The 19854-nt window shown below is 36.1% G+C and overlaps 1 protein-coding gene across 1 annotated transcript in view; it reads left to right on the top strand.

Annotated features, from left to right (window-relative positions):
* Positions 1–825: 825 nt before the first annotated feature.
* Positions 826–19854, top strand: part of LOC135690072 (two pore channel protein 1) — a 31485-nt gene continuing 12456 nt past the window's right edge. The window contains exons 1-8 of the mRNA XM_065207530.2: positions 826–1435; positions 4533–4615; positions 6861–6981; positions 7824–7952; positions 8566–8688; positions 9848–9966; positions 18388–18489; positions 19491–19617. Coding sequence (XP_065063602.2) covers positions 1091–1435; positions 4533–4615; positions 6861–6981; positions 7824–7952; positions 8566–8688; positions 9848–9966; positions 18388–18489; positions 19491–19617 — 1149 coding nt within the window. The 5' untranslated portion in view covers positions 826–1090. The remainder of the gene's footprint in view (positions 1436–4532; positions 4616–6860; positions 6982–7823; positions 7953–8565; positions 8689–9847; positions 9967–18387; positions 18490–19490; positions 19618–19854) is intronic.

Below are 19854 nucleotides of genomic sequence, written 5' to 3'. Positions count from 1 at the left end.
AATGCAATTTTCATATTAAGAAACAAAACGAAGGTGGGAGGGCTGGTAAAAATGAACAGCACACTTGTATTTAGGCCTTGCCAAGCAAAGTTAGGCGCAAGCTTTGCCAAATTATTCAATATCCTCAGAGCAATGAAGGGGATGTAAATGCTATGAACCATACACCTTACCCTAGTATTTCGAGTTCGGTCCTAAGAAGGCCAAAACATTCCCCATCCATTGCACATAAACAGTAAAACGGGTACAAGAAAATCACAAGGAATTACGTCACAAGAGACCATCACAGATAGCAAACAATAACAAATAAGGCCGACTGTTAGAAGGTAGATGTCCGTCAGGAAATTAACTCTGATTAAATTTCATTCAATGATCCTAAGAGTTTGTGTAAGGTTCTGATCTGATTTCATTTGAAATTGAACTTTTTCGGCATAGTTGTGACCCAGAAAGTTGTATTTCTTTATCATCTCAACGATTGGTTATTACTTAATACTTCAATTTTATCAAATTTCTTGCAACCTCAAAACTTTTGTCAGTTCTTTTATCATTGTTTTGTCATTTTATGATTCTTTTGTCATCTATACAATGGATGCTTGGAGGTAAGAATAATGTATGAGCATTCGCCATGCCTTCAGTTGTATTGTGTAAGTACACCAAAATCCCTGTCTCTTGGGAATAAAAAAATTATTTCGTTTTGAGATGCGCCTCCTGCAAACAGGAAACCGAACAGTCGTTTCTTGCAGTCGTTTCCTGTAATCGTTTAGAATTTTTTGCAATTTTCAGGCATGCTTTTGCTACGTTTGATCGATTCCAATCTTAAATTGGAATTCATTACTTTAAGAGGCCACCTAGAGCTCGAGGCCCTGGGGCAACTTGTCCTCCTTGCCCCCTCTCCCCTCGGCAGCACTGCCTGGATTCTAGTGGCATTTCGCGCCAGCCTCGTAACAGAGTTACGAAAAACAACGATGGAAGACCAAGGATCAAGTTGACAAGCGGCAATCCGGCAGATGAAGGTCACTTGATTGTTCAGGAATGCACTTCAAAATAAAGCAACTTACAAAGAGTTCATATTTAGCTAGCTTCCTCCTGAACCATGGAGAGTATAGACAAGGAAATAAGAGGCGAGAAATTGATTTCTTTTGATGATGGGGATCCAGGCAGCCCTGAAAATTTTGTGATTGCAAACCATGACACCACTCCAGAACCACAAGACACCCGGTCGATGTCACTGCGACAGCAAGCAACGAGAGACAGCATTGCAGACGAGCTTTGTATTCCTGTCAATTCAGAAGTTGCACTACAAGCTGTCGCTGAGTTTGAACTCTCTGTCGATTATGATTGTCCGGAGACCAACGATGGCGAGAATGTCACCAATGAAACGAATGTTCCACGTAGCTCCTCTGGTCAGCCCAGAAAAGGCAGCGTTCCAGACGAATTCGTAAGCATGCCCAAACAAATTGTCAATTGAAAAAACTTGAAAAGTCATTATTTGCTTTGTATCGTTTGGTTCTAAATTGGTAATTTCAGGTCAGAAGATAACAAGGGTGGGATCTTGATCGAAAACCATACAACTCTAAGCACTCTGAAATGTTTTTCACATCCACAGTCTACTTAGCCAAAAAGTCATATTGTTTAGTGATTATGACAGGAAAACCCCTCAATCTTATCAAATGAATGCATTTTTTAGGGTGTGGGGCTGAAATATTGCAAAAGGGTTTGTTTTGTGATTTTCATGGGGGTTGCCTGTGTGGACCACTTTGCTGTGATTAATGTTGCTAGAAAAAGCAAAACCTGGTTAATCACTCATTACAAAAAGATTTTAGCTAACAAATGGAAGTAATCAGGTAGTAGGGTCATTCCATGTCAAATCATCCAGAATTTCTCAAAACTGTAACTTAGAATGTAATATAAACTACCAGGACAAAAGTATAAAAGGAATGTAATATAAACTACCCAAATGAAAATGGAATCCAAAAAAATTAGAGTTCTGCAAACTTATATCTTTACGCTGAAATATTCCCCTTAAACGAGAAAATAATCATGCTAAACCTGTAGTCAAATTCTTTGAAATTTATTGAGGACTTCAAAATACTTAGAATTACAATATAAGCATAAGAATTTTTGCAGTTATAAAAAAATATCTGCAAAAGTAAAATCAAAATGTTGACAGGTTAAGGAGCTAGAAGTTGTGATACAACATCGGATAACTTGTCTTTTAATTCTAAAGATTTGAAACTTTTTATAGAAAATGATAGCAAAATAGTTAGAGATTAGGAAACAACAAATGAAGTCATTATGCCCAACTTCTTAGCCGGGAAATTTTCCAACTCAACTTGGGTAATTTTTGGGATACAGTTAGGCCCATATAAATTGGTAAATTGTCAACTAGCACTGTGGGAGTTAATGCAGTGAAATATGTTAAAATAATGCACAACAGTCTCTTTGGAGAAATCAAATCAATGCTAAGGAAACGAGGAAGGCAGTTTTTTCATAAAAAAGCAAAACATCCCCCTTACAAGGCAGTTTTTTCTCAAATTTACCTGAAAATCTGCAAACTCTATGTCCTTCCTTGGCCATCATAAAGACCTTACCTTAAAATAAGTAAAAATTTCTTGTTACCAATGAAAATGATCTGATTTGAAATCCTTGAGGTTCTTTGAGGTCCAAACAAGTACTGACTTAGAGAGTTTATAGAGAATGAAGGAGAATCCCAGTGCATTTCATCAACAAATTTTGTGCATCAATTCCAAAGCAATTTTCCATGCTTATCAGAGCAAGAAGCATCTCTACAAAATGTTTGTTTAATTTAAAGTTACTCGAATTGATGATTTAAAATTTTGAAAGATAAAAATGGAATAACTGAATCGACGCTTCATTGAATTTGCAGTTTTATTTGTGCGCCATTGGCTGATAATACAATAACTTAATCAGACAACAACAAAAGTTATTGCATGATACAAATTCTTTTTTCCTGTTAGGTTTTATACATTTCCAAAATTTCAGCTCAGTATCTTTTGTAAGTCAAAAGTTATAGCACTTTCTATTTTTGGGCATTTCTGTAAAATTTAAATGAAAAGGGTGTGACTGAAATGTTTGTATGCATTTAGTCTTCTTTATTTTCTCCTCTAATCAAGAGAATTTGATCAAGATTGGTAACTAGACCAAATAAAAGATGCTGAAATCAGTTATGACCTCAAATGAAAGATATTGTGAAAATTAGTTGCAGTATTCAGTGTAAATCTTGTACATCAAAACTCAGAAGCTATTATTTGGGCAGATATTTTAAAGGTGTGGCCGAAATATTTACTGAATTTCAGTTTGAATTTTGAAATGTGCAATACTTGTTCTACTATTGTGGAGAGCAGTGGCGGCTTGCAGCGGTACCAGTCTAGTACCATTTTATTTTGAAAGCTCGAAATATTTAGGTATTGTATGATTTTGCTTTTTTATGTTAATTGAATTAATGGCAAAAAAGGGAAGAGCAGGGGAATAAACTATATCTTAATTCTCATTGAAAGATTGGCATTGAATAAGCCCTTTATACACACCACGGTACTAGACCTTATTCACACGGTACTGCAAAAGTCTTCCTCATTGTCACTTGTGACAACGTGACGTAAGACCGTTTGTCTTTTGACAATCCAACAATGAAAAAATCGTTTGCAGTACTAGCTAGATTCCTCTTTCTAGTGATAAAATGCTGCAAGGCCATTTAACCCCTGCAGCTGGAAATATCACATGACGTCAAACAAAGCGAGGTATTGTATGAAAACTTCTGACCCGCCATTGAAAGACAATTTAGTCATTTTATCTATAAAAACAAATATTTTCCAGAGACTACGCCCCTGCACCACCCTTCCTCTAGCTGGTTCGCTCTGCTAAAAGTTTTTGCTTTACTAGTACCATCTTATTTTTGTGCCAGCCGCCACTGGTGGAGAGAATTGTCTCTCGGTATTGTATGTTGCAGTTTTTGTAGGCATGTTAAGCTATGATATATAATGGGTTACATGATTCACAGAAATGCTGTTTGTGTACCATGAGTGATTTGTTGTTACCATATAATGTATATAAATTATGTACTGCTGCTAGACATTGGAGTTTGTTCTTCAAGTGTATTGAATAAACTTTGGGCCTACTTTGGTAATGTCAAGTGTGGACAAGCAATTTAGAATATACCAGATTGATATACTAATTTAGATCACTATCAACTATAGCTATAAAGAGCAGGGGTCACTTATCCTTTCATTTTCAGAAAAAGAGGTAAAAATAGCTATTTGTATCTTACAGAGGTGTACTTTTTATGATATTATGCTCCCACTTGTTTAATATGATGTTCTATTTTTCTGATAGTGCTGCTTGATTTCAAATAACGATGCTTCATCTCTGTAGTGTTTAAAAATCAAAATGAATTTTTGTAAATTTTCAGTTGATCTCTAATCATGCAAAGGGAATGACAACTATTTCTATAATAGTTAATCCTTTATGAATAAAAATTTCCTACTTTGTTTTCATGTATTTGAAAAATTTATTGATAGGAAATGTTACTTGCAAGCACATATGTGGAGGAAGCTTTCTATGGCAGGAATGGATTCTTCATACCAGAAAAAAAGCAGTTAAGGTTAACATTGTATTTTGTTATATGTTTGTAGAAAGCTGTTCTGTGTTTTTATCAGAATGTTTCCGTCAGCATTTTTTGCAAAGAAACACCTGATAGTTACCATGAATTTTTAGGAAACCAAAACATATCTCATATGGGCCATGTTTGTCATGGAGACTGGCATTTTTGTCAATATAACTTGAATTTGAGGTAAAACTGTATGAGGAAAACATAAGCAAATTCTAAAAAATGAAATTTAAAGCGTGTCCCTTATTTTCCTTATACAATTTTACCTTAATTATAAATTATCACATATTATCATACTATCTTGTATAACAGGCTAGCTTATATTTATGGAATTGGCAGACACTTTGTCCATTTTTTGGGGGAGGGGCAAGCCTATTGTTTTGATAAGATGATGTTACATTTTCCATTTGCTTAAGAACAAAAGACCATCTCTCAAAATATTTGGGGAAGGGCTACTGTCCCTCTTGCCCCCCAGGTGTCTGCCCCTAATTTATGACATTTTTGTCTTTGAAAATCTCTATCCTGTGTACATCTGAAAATTGTCTCTGTCAATCTTGTTCTTACATGGCTCAAAAGTTCAATTTAATTGGCAAGCAGTTAAATAGTTGACTGCCACCTTTTTTCATCAAATATAAACATCTCAAATGTTATTAAAAAAGGCTGTCTGTACTCACTCTCTACTTGATCCTATTCCTTTTGTCTGCTTTTTATACAAGTTATTAATTTTAAATATATCTATTAAACAACTCAAGTTATATTTTTACAGCATAAGACTATAATTTGTTACTGAAAATTTTGCACAATGAAAGCTTCATATTAAGGGTGATGACCTTTTTGGCCAGGGCTAATGACAGTGAGATTTTCCAACAAAAATTGGACAAATATTTTTGATTTTTCCATACATTTGCACATAGTTTTTAGTTCAGTTCAGTTCAGCTCAGTTCAGCTGTGTTCAGTTTTTTATATTTTACAATTCCTCTACATACAATACACTCTTGTTTTTAAAAGAAATTTTTTATTAAAACATGAGCCTCAAAATTGGTCAGAAGTTGAGAACAAATTAAGAACAAGCTGAAGCTGAGCTACTGTAAAATGCAATTTTGAAAAACGTTTCGTCTAAAAAAACGAGAATGTTTAGCCATTTTTCGGTGAATATTTAAACTTGTCTACTAATGAGGCCTGAACACCTCCCTAAAGCGAAAAAGCTAGCAATTGCACTGCTTGTACCCCATTAATTGAAGAACAAATTAAGAACAATCCAGCCTCAAATTTTCAAGAAAATTAAGAACAGTCAGCCTGATCTTAAATTTACTGGTTCTTATCAAGATAAGAGAAAATAACTAATTACAACTAATTACATGCAATGTTTGCACATTACATAAAATACTTATAACAACAGGCAATAAAAGACAATTAGGTAAGATGTTGTTTGCAGGGGAGTTTTTTAGGAGGAGCTCTCCGAGCTTTCTCAGTAGATGAACTAATCAAGGAGAGAGCTCCCCATTTTCTAAGGTGGTTTTAAATGAAATTGATCATTTACATGAATGGCAGAAAAATAAATTTCGCTTCAGAATCAAATTTAATAGTTCTTGTAGAATAAAAAGGTTTTAAGCTTTTGAAAAAAACTGACAACAGGCAATGATCTTTTTATATCTACTGGAATATTGTTCCAAAAATTTAGCACTAAAGAAACGCACAGATCTGATACCAGATTGCAAAGTATTTTTTCGTACTAAAAAAATGCAATTTTGTGGCTTGCCGTGTACCATATTTGTGAGCATTTGACACAGGTTCAAAACATAACATAACGACATTAGAACTGAAAGAAAACATCAGATAAAGTCTAATTATTTACTCAAAGTCATGTGTCATAAATCATACTAATTAAAGATTTTATGGTCTTCTCTTCGATGCAGAACAATTGAAGTAATCATTATAATAACCTTTAAAAACTGTCCTCTTTATTATCAAATCAAATTTGAATTTTACATATACTTTTTACTTGAGCGGATGCTAAGTCGATTGTTACTTCTATAACTATTTTTGCTTCATGCCTAAACACTTAGTCAGTTCATGGGTTGCTTGTTTGAAATTGGCTTAATCATGAATAAAGGGTAACCATTTTGCTGATCTTTACTGCTTTTACAACCTTAAGTTTATCTTAAAATTTGTAATAGTTTATTTATACTGTGAATTCCCTTATTTCATTTTTTTTAAATTTGCTCTTTCTTTCAACCAGGCTTTACTATTGGTATAACCAGTCGGTTGTCCGCTTTGGTTTGTTTATTCTGATTTGGACAAACATGGCTTTGGTATTGTTTGAGGATCCTGCTGTCGATGGATGGGGTCTTCCCCACTGGGTAAGTTTGATCGTTGTTGTTCCTAAATTTATTGTTAAAACACTAGAGAGGATATAAGAGGGAAACTGAAGGAGTTCTTTTGAACACGACAGTACAATGGTAAAATGCTAAATTGATCTTTAACTAGCTACAGCATTAGGCACATATATATTTTGTTTTGGATCAAATGTCTTATTATTTTACCGCTAAAGCGCCCTGACCTTGGACGCTGTTGTTGTCAGAAATTTTAATAAAATCATGGTTCATCATAATCATCATAATCGGTTCTCTGTCAGAAATATTGATAAATCATGGTTCATCATAATTGCTTGTCAACATCATCATAAGAATCTCTGACACCATTGCATCACTGGAGTCAGGGGTTCTTATAATGATTATTCATCTTTGATATAAGCCTCGCTGCCCTGTGGCGATCAAATTTCTAAAAGAGTGAGAATCACAGACGAATTTGGCTAAGGATTCTCGTGTTGAATGCTATAGGACTTTTCAAACAATTTATTATGCATTTATATTATAGATATGGGGCTCCTTTACATTTAAATTAATACAACATAGTCACCCTCCTTTTTAGACAAATAATATTGTAATTGGCGGTTTGGTGGTGCAAGAACATATTTATTTGAAACATGACTTCGACAACTTCATTAGGGATTAGGGCCTACTATATAAAAAACTACTCCCTTTTTCCACCGTATGAATATACCAGACCCAACCCCATTTATCCCAGTCTGGGCCCAGGTCCCTATTGTGCACTGTGGTTTCGTGTTCTTTGTTGGAACCCTGAACTTTTCACAGAAGTGATCAGCAATTGTACTTATATTTGTAATTCCAATTTGTGTTAGGCAACAATGTCCTTGGAAATGATTTGCCTAATTGGATACTTCGGCAGACTGTATCATGCCTGGGCCTTCATGCCTAAGTGGAGGCATTGGCAAGATAGAAAAGTCATCATTGTGCTAGGTTGCCTGTTGGTATGTTTCTTTTTAGTCAATATCAAATAGTTTATTACCACCAGTTATAATCTGCATATTTAGAGGTAGGTCTTTGATGATATTGTTGCTATATTGTTCATAAATTATATTGTTACATTATGGAAAACTTCCACTTTGCTTAGAAGCATTGATAGCTAAGATATTTTTGTTGCTGCTAATGCTTCGTTAAATGCTATCTTGTTAAGAAGTTAAAATGCTAATTTTATATAGATTAGGGTGGAGAAATGCCACCATTTTTCAGACACAATTTCAAAAGGATCGCACACATTGAAACAGTTTCCAATCACTTTGTTTACAACTGTGTTACATTGTTGCGACTATGCCCTAATTGAACACAGGGCTTTTTGAAATGCCGAAACTGTGCAGCTTCCTCCTCTCTCTCTTCCCCCCACCTCAACAAATCGAGAACAAATCGTCGAAGATTCACATATTATAGTGAGCTTTGTCGGGATGTATCTTTGAAACTTCTAGCAATTTCATTAAACACTTCCAACGTTTTTCTACTTTTCATTTGTGGAATCGTTGCAGTTTCCCCCTCCCGTTCAAGAAAAAATTTTTTCATTTCATGCCATGTTAAAATACATATTTTCAGGCTACTTTGATCGACATGGGCTTGTACATCATATTAAAAAACACAGGACATGACAAGTATGCGATCAGATGGTCCAGAGTCTTGCGACCAGCCTTCATGATCAATTTCAGTGAAAGTCGTCAGGTAGGCAACGATCTCATATTTATTAATGACTTTTACTATTGTTTTAACTTGCTATAACGTTTACTTGGATTTCCGTCTTCAAACCTATCCCTTTATGTAGAGGCGGGAAAGTGGGTGGGGCTGCATAGCAGCAAGGCGGTAAAGTAACTCTTCTAGAAAACTATGAAGAGAAGAATGGGTCAGATTAGTTGGAGAAAGAAGAAAGAGGTGTAGATTAGAATAACAGTGCTGTGTACTTGTGTCCCTCGGCCTGACAGATAAAAATTCCGCTTGGAGCTGCTTTGCTGGAAAATTGACTTTTATTTGCCGTTGCAATGCTGTCTAAAGAAATATTTAAAAACTTATCATAACCTCCCTAAAATTGCTCATATGAAGTTTTTATTTGTGCTCTTCACCTAAACTTACTTTCACTATCGGTCTTGTTGCTTGGACACGACATTACTCAGTCAATCTGTGTTGAGAAACGAAAGGGGCACGGCTAAAACGGTCCATGCCATCATCAGATAAACCTTGTTAGAATTTCAATAGAATGGCAGTTTTCAATCGTTGTATGAAAAATTGAATGTTGAATGTACCTTTATAGATACCATATCCTCATAAGAAATTGCCGTTTCGTTTACGATACCGAGCTTTGTTCAGTCGTTATAGTTTATCTGCCTTTTTGTGAAAATAAACATTAACACAGATATGCCGTATTAGCAATCTGCAGTATTGTGCTAGAATTATTTTAATTGTGCTATCCGCCGGCTGCTATCGGGGTACAATATTTTGGGTCCCTGAGTGAAAAGTGAGGGAAAGGACAGCAAAAGGAGCTGTATCTCTAAAACTTGTATTGTGTGGCAATTTGGCTTTAGCATATCAATTGTTTTTGAGTATCAACTGTGACGGCTTTTCCGTGGCCTTTCTAAGAGCACATGTAAATCGCCAAATATCCCCTTATCTGCCTCATTTTTTAGTTAAAAATTCCCCCTTTGTCTGCAAATTGAGTCCCTTGACCCCTTCAGCTGAGTTGGTACTGTGACTTGGCCATTAGATAGCCTAGAGTGCTAGTGACATTGTATAATCAAATTATGCTATACGTAATGGAATGAAATCAGAGTACTAGTCTGCTTGATACACATCATGGCAAGATGAATTAAACCAGTAATTGTTCTTGTAGATACGAAGAGCAATCAGAAACATTCGAAGGACCTTACCTGAGATTTCCAATGTTTTGATTCTTTTGCTGCTCATAATTTCACTGTATGCGCTGCTCGGTTTGAAGCTGTTTGGCAGGAAGTAAGTATTCTGACTTATCGTTTATCTATACAAATATGTGTGACTTAGTGGAGAAATCTATATTGGTGCCATAAATTTTGAATCGAACTGCACTCTGCCTCTCTTTATGAATAATGCAGGACACTGACCTCAAAATTAGCCAGGAATCAAGAACGAATTAAAAACAAGCTGAGACTGAAGTGCTATGAAATGTAAAAAGGGTATTATTATTTAGGATATACCTTTCATGATAGATTAACCTTTGGCTAATGATATAATAAAAACCAACACCTGCATTTAACACATCGGATGGTGCTCTGTAGTAAAATGTTGACTCTTATCTAGATTTATTTAAATCGGACCCTATTATAATGATTTGAGAGAAACAATTCAGCCTCAAAAGTTTTTGAAATATCAAGAAAGAAAGTAAAGCCTGAAGCCCTATTTACTGGCTCTTAGAGAAAATAGTTTGTAATAGAAAACTATAAGTTCAACATTTTTGAAGTTGAAGAATAAAATTCCGGATTTCTCAATACCAGTTTTAAGTATTAGTGTAATGCACTCTAGCTGTGTCATTCCGGGGGTAGGTAGAGTATTTCCCATGATACTAGACATGACTAATTAACAAACCTTCTGATTTTTCATACCAAAAAACAGGTAGTTGGCACTTGCCTTATGCGAGATAGCATATTATGCATTAAAGTGCTACTGCGCACTGAAGTTGACTACACTTTTTTCTCTTTGTAAAAACACACCGGAATACCGAGGCTCGATTTACCACAAAAATAAGAACAGCGTACCAATAAAACAAAGTGTTTTTAATATGTTCCCTCGTGTTTTTAAACCGTGTTTACGTAAATTTGCTATTTCGTCGTCCAAGGGGCAATTCACAGTACACAGTTGTATCAAAACTAATGTTGGAATAACAACAACACTAGAAACACCCGAACCTCAAATGTTCCAAAAAATAGGAGCATTGAGCCTCGGCAAAAATTATCTGGTTCTTATAAAAAAGAAAAAGTGCATACGCATTTTTATCTCGGGTCGCCAATACACCATCTATAGTCAAGAGTTTTTTCGCAAGGTTTCACTGTCTGAGGGCGAATGGACATGTTATTAGCTGGCGTTATCCATTGCAAAATTCTTATGTTACGTTGTCTTTAAAAGATATCAGATTTGTTTACAAGGAGACGTTATAACAAAAGCGTCGTTCTCGGGTGAATTTTCATAAACTCTATGTTTTGGAATGATTTTGCACGCACAGTATAATATTGGAGGCGCCGATGGTTGATGTTTTCTTACTTGGGAGTTGCCGAAGTTACTTTTTTGATATGCATTCTTGTCCTAAAGACGTCTTGTTAGGGTTATGAACTTGCAAAATGCTTTCCTCCAAACAAATTTTGTGAAAGCGAGGCAAAATTCAGGGATATTACTCATGCACACCAAGCTAGTTCATGTCGCGAAACCGAGGCTCAAGGCGAAATGCTTTCTGTACATGGTCCTGGCTCTGTTTGAAGACTTTCCTCATTTGGTTGATATATTGAACAATGTCGGGTATTTGCACTTGCGGTTGTCTCACAGCTCTAAACGAATATGCCTAGCACAACCTAGCAGGTTTAGCAGATAATTTGTCAGGTTTTTTATTTATGAGCAAGGCCACATTCTGATGTAAACCGGCTAAATCTACATTGTGCTAGATGCGCCGTCTAACTCTGTTGCTATGGTAGCTGGTAAACCAATATCACTGCATATAGGCCAATTCATATGTCCTTTCTTAAAAGTCATTACTTGTCACGCAAACCAAGATCATACGATTTAGCTCTGTTAACTTTGGGTAACAACGACTCTTAAATTGGCCTTAACCTACGCTGAAGGTTTTGATTTCCAAATAACTTGATCCCTTGTCTAAGTTTAACCTTTCAATCTTGTGCAAATGTGCCCATGAAATCTATCTCTGATGTTTTTTAAGCTTGACCTAGCTATATTTCTATTATTTTGCTGACCTGGCGTGGTTTTTGCTGTCTCGTTTTGCTCTTGGTCTCTAGAACTGCCTTAAAGCATCTTCAGACTCTACTATCCTGTTAAAAAGGTCCGCTATGATATGCGCCAGGTCCTGTTATAAATCTGCGCCCTGTATCCTGTTAAAAAGGTCCGCTATGATGGGCGCCAAGTCCTCCTTATAAATTTGATTTAGGAAAGTAAAATTTCTCAAATGGGAAGCTGCAGGTGGTTTCCTTTCAATAATTTAAACCTAGAAAGCGCCCCCCTCCATTGCTGCGGCTTCAAGAAGACTGTCGATAACTCCTGCAAGTCGCACATAAAACAAGCCTGAGTCCCGACCCTACGTCCTTCTGTAGTAAACCAATGTGTAGCAGACCAAGGGGGAGGGGCCACCCATACAATTCCAAGACCTTAAGCAGGTATCATAGTTTTTACCCGATTACAAATTCCTGATGACCTGTTGGCAGTTCTATGATGGTATGCAAGTCAATTTTCTATTTCACTGTACAAAAAACCGTTGTATTGTGACGGTTTTGTTGCGTTGTTCTTTTGAAACCCTTTTCATCTTTTCGCCTCTCCAAAAAATACACTGCCGGCTCGACTGCAAGTAACCACGGCTTGCATAACCAAGGATGCCGAAAAGGCATTTTGATCCTTTTTGCTAAGAAATGCTTGAAACCTCATCCTTTTTTTCAAACCCCTATTATTGTTTTTTAAAGCATGATGATCTATAAAGAAATAGTTTTATTAATTTTGATATTAAGATCCTAGCATTTTCAAAGTCACAGTAATGTTAACCAACTCTGATTGATCACAGTTAAGCTGGAGAACCTCAAGTGCAATATTGTGGTTGAATGTTGATGGTTTTTCACCTCGGCTTCGCTGGTTTCTCGAGCCCCAAGCAAGAAAAATATTAGGCGTATCCAGTCCTAGCTGCTAAAGAGAACTTTTGTCTCTTTATCCTAATCTCCCATTGTCTGATACCTCGTCGCATGAGCAGCTCCAAACTAGCGTATGGTTGACCAATAATCGTGGTTACTGTTCTTAACATCATAATGGCAAGAAATTTTCTGTTTTTTTAGTTTTTCTTAAAGTTTGCAGCACAATCATGTTATTAATGCAAAAATTAATCCCCCTTGTTAGGCCGCTATGGTGGCTCTTGGTCCTAAACCTTGTAACTTCGACTGAAGTGAGCTTTAGCAGTTTTCTTTGGCTTCGGGTAACGGAGAAGTTGATTATAACGGAAAAAGTTATTATAAGACTTTGTGGTACTGATTATTCCGTTCTTTGTTGTTCATTTTTAGGCGTCTACAAGTTTATTTTCTTCAGTTTTCAGTACAACTCATAATAAAATAACCGAAGAAAAATCCTCTATGGCAAACACATGATTTCGGATGTACTGTAGCAGATTATCTTGTTAGGGGTGGCGAAACACAAAATATATCATTTTGAAACGGCTGGAACATATCTTTGCGGTTGTTTTAAGCGAAAGCACAGGGACTGACGTCAGCTTTGCTCGACATTGTTTACAAAATTTTGCGAAATGAAATGATGAAGTTGTTCTTAAACCTTCTTAAGCCAAAATGAACGAGAAACTGAAAAATGTTTAATAGCAAATGTGAAACGAGTCACCTATGTACTTCTGTAGTTATACTGTCTTTACAACCGAGTCTTGGATGATGAAAACCCCTCCATTGCTCTTCTCTTAGCCCCTTCTACTAATATAGATTTCGTTTCAACAGCCCTGATAATGAAAATTTTCTCTGATTGTAAGTAAATTGCTCCTATGAATATTTACCACAATCATCATCAAAATTATGCGGAGTTACCCCGACTTTCCTCTGTTTCCTCCTGTAAACATCATGTCCAAACTCGTAAAATGAGGTTTTATGTACCATCATTTTTAAAATGGTATATTTCTACGAAAAAGAGGCTTCATTAGCTAACTACGGTGGGTGCACTTTGCTTTGATAAGTTTTCGGTTTTTAAATTTGATTGGTTACGTAAATGAACCGCGACCCGTCTTCACCCTCCGCAGCGGCTTCAAAATATCTTTAGATACATCTTCAAATCTTTGCTTTTTCGTGATGGGCTCAAGTGTTTCTACATATTGACTCAGTTCATCCTTTTCATACCGGTTTGTTAATTAAGTGGTTTTTAAAGAAAGAAGGCTATATTAGTCGAAAACGGATGCTGCAAATCGCACGAGGTTTCACGAATAAATATTGCTTGTTGTGGTCGAGCAAAGAAACGAAATTATTGATTTAAACAACCGATGAGGGCATTTGCTAAAACAAATGTCTTTTTTCAATTTGGGAGAATTGCAGCAGGGGCGGCCAACTTCGGGCATTTTTTCTCTCACAGGGACACTTTTCTCACAAAGGGGCTCAAAAAGTAGTCCCTTTGTAATTTTTGGGGAAAGTGGGCGGGGCAGGGTGGGGCGGGGTTTCCTCTGGCGTCTTGCCTTTTATGTAGTGGCCAGTATAAATCAGAGAAGAGAAAATATGGGATGGTTAATTTGATGGCGAATTTCTTTGTTTTTTTATTCTATGACTTAAAAATGCAACTACGAAACTAAAATTTATTCTTGTTTGTTTATTCCATATGGATAACATGGGCGTTACTGTTTGTAAAGTAACGTTTAAAGAAAGAAAATAAATTTTTATTCCTTGAAAATAAAGTATTCAATTTTCTATGGTACTGTAAATGCTCTGCCCCTGGTCTTGGACCGCAGAAGCAAGTAGCATGAGGGGGAGGGGCGCTATACCACCCGAAAATTCTTAAAAACTTTATAAAACCATGCACTGGCTCCGGATCTCTGTCTACTAAGAAACGTGATAAATGAAATTAACCAATTTGGTTATGCAGATGAAGAGTTGAAACATTATTTCAAGCCTTCCTGATTTGTTTTGCTGATGGTAAAATGGCAAGGACATTCTGTAGACCCAAGGCTTTTATCAACGCCTGTCGATCCATAATAACAAACATCTTAGAAGAGGATGAATTGCTTTAACAGGAGGCGGAATTAACACATAAGTTTATGCATCGATTAGATGTTATTTTGCTACTCTTGACTACAGTAATTAATTAAGGACATGCAGTATTAAAATGCAAAATGTAAGCTAAATCTTTGTTCATTGAATTCAAAGCGATTTGTTTTGATGAAGAGGGATCTGTTGAGGCGCTTTTTATTAAAACTGTAGTCTATTTATATTTTTGTTTTGGAGTAGTTGTTTCATTTCAATGCTGTTCATAATACGATAATTAAATGCGAGGGCCCTTAGTTTATTGCGGTTTTGCTGAAGCATTTTCGATATGTCAACAGTTTTCAAACTATAATAATTGACAAAAATTAGCTAGCAACGCGGAAAGAAGTCATAAATAGTAATCTGCATACTTAGGTTCATCAATCTTTGAAAGGCAACACACGAATTTTGTCATATGAAACCGCTAACAAATTGCCCTTCGGAAAACCGAGAAGTCATTGTGTAAATCGGATTTCGCTCCTGTTGCTCAGAATTAAGGCTAAAAGATCAAATCGATCTCAAACACTTCTCAAATTTTATTTCCTGCGACTCTGTGAAATATTATGGATTTTTGCTGGAAGTCATTTTGGCTAGAACTTTCGCTACTTAAAAGAACATATGCCTTGATATTTCTATGGTGAATCGTAATGTGCAACAAACTCGTGTGAAAATTGCAGATGACTAGTTGAATTTCTAACTATATATACGTCATAATTGTCAAGAAGAAATTAATCAACGTTACTTTGTACAGAATCACCTTTAGCTTGTCAACGAAACTTCTGCTGTTTTGTTGGTTTTCTTTCAAGTCCAAGTTAAACAGCATTATTATCTCCTTGCTCTAATGTTAATATTAATTCACAGTTGCATTTGTCGCCATTGTGCTTTTTGTTCCTTGATTTGAACAGCATATGTTAAAACAGTTTGTAGAAAACTTTGCCATCGATGAAAAGTCTCCGCAAACATGGACCGTTGAACTTGAAACCAGAAAACACATCTACCTCTGCTGCTAACGTGACAGATTCTTTCTCGTCCAATTTCTCTTTCACTGCACTTGCAACCAGTTCCGCGAAGAAATCAATTCCTCGTTCACAATCTCTGACAATTGGGGGCGAAATGCTCCGTAACCACTCTTGAATATCCCCGTTACTTGTTGTCGTGTAGTATATTTCCATGTCGTTTTATTGTGTTTTTCCTTCTCTGAGTTGTAGATATTAGTTAATGACCTGCTGGTTTGTAGCAAGTGTCTCGGCTTCTGCAGCACAAAGTGCAAAAAATTTACTAGCAAAGTAGCAGGAACCAACTGTTAAGATAAAGCCAAGGCAACCCCCGTTTTTGGGTGAAATCGATACCTGCTATTGTTTTTTGTCAACAAGAGGCTAGATAAACGAGGCAGTGTAATTAGAACTCGCGATAGCTGTGTGCAAAGGCCACATATGTGATAAGTCTTCCTTTTCAATCTTACCGTTTTTTATTTGTATATTAATTCCATTGTCTGGACTGCCGTTAAAAGGTAATATGCAGTGTGAAGGAGTCTTCTGAGTCCAATTCTAATAAGAACACCATCCAATACAGCTTATAGAAATGTGTAATAGACTCAAGAGAAAACCCATTTAACAACAGATCAATAATGCACAGTAACTTTAATTGCACATATAATTTCTACACGGGTGGCTTGAATTCTTGAAAAATATACAGTTACATGCGGTTGCTCTCCATAATTAGGTGTAGTCACATTGAGAGAAAGGACCAGGACACTGCTCGATTAGCATAGCTTTAAAGGATTTTTCGAAATAAACTGACCTTTTCCCAGTGTAAAGAGTGCACCCTGCTATACTGAGCACTCTCTTTATGCTGGGTTACCCCCTTTTGAAGCCACGGTTTGTTAATTTTTTTAATATAGCTTCGATGTCAAGTGCTATTCTACATTAAGGATTATTTTTCTTTTCAAAAGAATTTTTTCAATACGTTGTTCGTATTTCGTAACTTCAACAAATTATTTTGTTCGTATTTCCTAACTTTTATTCATTCTGCGGTATACAGAATGAGAAGTCATAATAATATGGTGACTTATCGTCGTCAGTTGAATCTGATCTCTCGAAACTTTTAAAACACGTCCCTGAATTCCGACTAGTTAGTCGTTCAACGATTCCACTGAACAAGGCCTAACACGTTGTTTTATTATCTAGTCTATTGGTAAAGGCGATATACCGGAATGAAATGCCTTTCAAAGAAATAAACCATTTTTCGTAATTCGGCTTTAGAAGCTTCATGTAGCTTAGCAACTTATAAATATTTACTGAGGCAAAATTGTCGAGGATCTCTTGATCTTTTTGTGTTTAGCTTGCAGGCCTAGTCGACTCTATGTTGGTGACTCTTGTTCATTAGTTCAGGCTTGGGCAATAATCCAAATGTGTGATTTTGGCTTTTTGTAGACAAGGAGGTCACTCTTACTTCGTAGCTTAGACAACTGGCCAGGGAACGGCCACTGCTAGCCTATTTCTCGGCAAAGTTAATCGCCATCTTGTTCTCTATTTTGTTTTGCTACCGAAACGGTTGTTGACAGTGCCCAGTCTTCTGCTGTAAATATTGAAAGAATTTTCAATGTTTTAGCGTCGATGTTTATACAACAAGACTCGTTGGTTTTAGAATAATCTATTCTGATCCTAGTTTAAGACTGATCTATTTTAGCTGCGCCCCGTTGAAAGTTTTAAATTCCATATTCTGTTACTTTGAAACTGGAACAATTCTGTCGGTATCCTTAAGGACTTTGTACAGTCTATAATCGAACAGATTTAGGAGGGTCACGGATCAACTTAACCAGACAGGTCCTAGGTTGAAGATGTCATTTTATACGCTCTCGCTTGAAAACAGTTGTTATGACGTTTCGAGATTTATCTAAAGAAGGCAGCGAGCTTAAGTTTCCAAAGGTTTCTAAAAGCTGAAATGAGGCAAATGTAATATGGATTGTTTTGCTTAAGCTATTTCTCTAAGTAATGCTGTAATTTGGATTAACTCGTATCATTTATGAAAACAGGTCTCTTTTTTACGTAGTGACGCAGTTGATAAGAAAGTCGTGTTCAATATGAAAAGAATATTATTACAACGCTTTTTTCTACTATTATTATCTGAAAAAGAAGCTAGAGACAGACGTGGGTAACTTTCATGGTACACAGAAAGGAATCCCTTTCGCTGGACATGCTGTCCTATTTTCCTGCCCTATTTATTTTCTTCGCATGGTGAAAGAGTGGCTGGGTTACTCTATGAAAGCCTTTGTGATGGTACTGATTATTTTCCTCGGGCTTGGAGAAAAGCTTTGGATGAACTCACGATTTGATAGATCTATTTTTACAAGCTGTATAATTTCAAATCGAATCATTTCATAGCATTTTGTTTTACTTGATGCATTTTCTTACAGGAATCTTCAAACATTAGATGGGCGAAAATACTTTGGCGATTATTTTGACATTTTCTTTTCGCTCTATATTCTCACTACGACAGCAAACAATCCAGATATCACGTAAGCTGATTTTATATTTCTTTTGATCATAAGGTTAAGGTTTAGGTTTTCTCTTCATTATATTTTCTATTTCAATTATCAATTATCACACTTCTTTTAATGTCAAGCTGCAAGGACTGTCATAGCAAGGGCTCTCTTTGCAGGGGTTGCCTCATTCATTTGGTAAGTCAAATTCTGACACTGTAATCAAACGAAATGTCTGACACCCTCACCTCCCCCTTATCATGATATCCAAACAGCTACTATAGTAAATATTTTGCTCTCCCCTTCATTCGCTCCCTGATTGATCGTCATACATTGATTGCAGCGCGCCGATTAAATGATTGTTCTGACTACCAAAATAACTCATTTGTAAGCATTACATCCATGCTCTTCTCGTCCATTGTAAACGATATATTGTAAATGATTTTTTTCTTTTTACCAGTTCGGAGTTTTTAATGTAGTTTGGCACGAGAAATATTCAACAGGTTGGATCTCTCTTGAACAATTTAGTCACATTTTCAGAGAGAGAAAATTAAGTAATCCAAAAAATATTTGGAATCCAGCTTATGTCATCTTTTTTTTAGATAACCCAAACATACTTTTTTGCGATTGAATGTTTACAGTTTTGTTGTCTGTTGTGCGTCGAAGGTCACAAGGGCCTGGCACTGCCCCCTCCTTGCATCTTGAGAACATTTCTCTTTTTCTAACTCGTCCTTCGTTAATAGTGGATATTTTCGAAACAATTTGAAGCTGATGAATTTGCCCTGAGAAGCAAAATGTTTTTGTCATATAATTTTTCATCATCAAGCCACAAAAATCTGGTAACTTACGTCCTTCTTGTTGTTGTAAAATACTCACTATACCCAAATTCAGGAAAACTGATGCAGCTATTGGTAATAACACCTTAACCAGCTAGTACAGTTTCTAGCTGATAGCAACCAGATTTAGTAATGGTAACTGCTATTGCCTGCTAGCTATATGCTTTGACTGCTTCTCTAGCAATATGACTTCTTTTGTAGAATGCCAGCGTACAACCACAACAACTGGTACTGCATCTTCTTCATTATTTACGTCATCATCTGCATGTACATATTCGTCAGCATCTTCCTTGCTGTCGTTTACAAAAATTACAGAAAGCATCTCAAGGTAAAGGAATGTAGTTTTTAGATTTTTTGCTTTCCCTTCAAAATCATGTTGGTTTTCAATTATTGCTGTTAGTAAAAAGTAAGATTAATTTATATCTACTGTCTGATATTTAATAGCCCTTAAGGAAAGGTAAATAGACCAAAAGAGCATACAATTGAATTTTAAAAAGACTATCAGTATGTTGATTTCTTCGTTGTTTTTCTCTCATGGTTATCCCTGCTTTCTAGTGGTTGGAAG

This window comes from Rhopilema esculentum, chromosome 10, assembly GCF_057945365.1.
Source record: "Rhopilema esculentum isolate cy_ngs chromosome 10, ASM5794536v1, whole genome shotgun sequence".
Lineage (NCBI taxonomy): Eukaryota > Metazoa > Cnidaria > Scyphozoa > Rhizostomeae > Rhizostomatidae > Rhopilema > Rhopilema esculentum.
The sequence above is the reverse complement of the archived record's forward strand: the minus strand, read 5'-3'. Positions and strand labels throughout refer to the sequence as shown.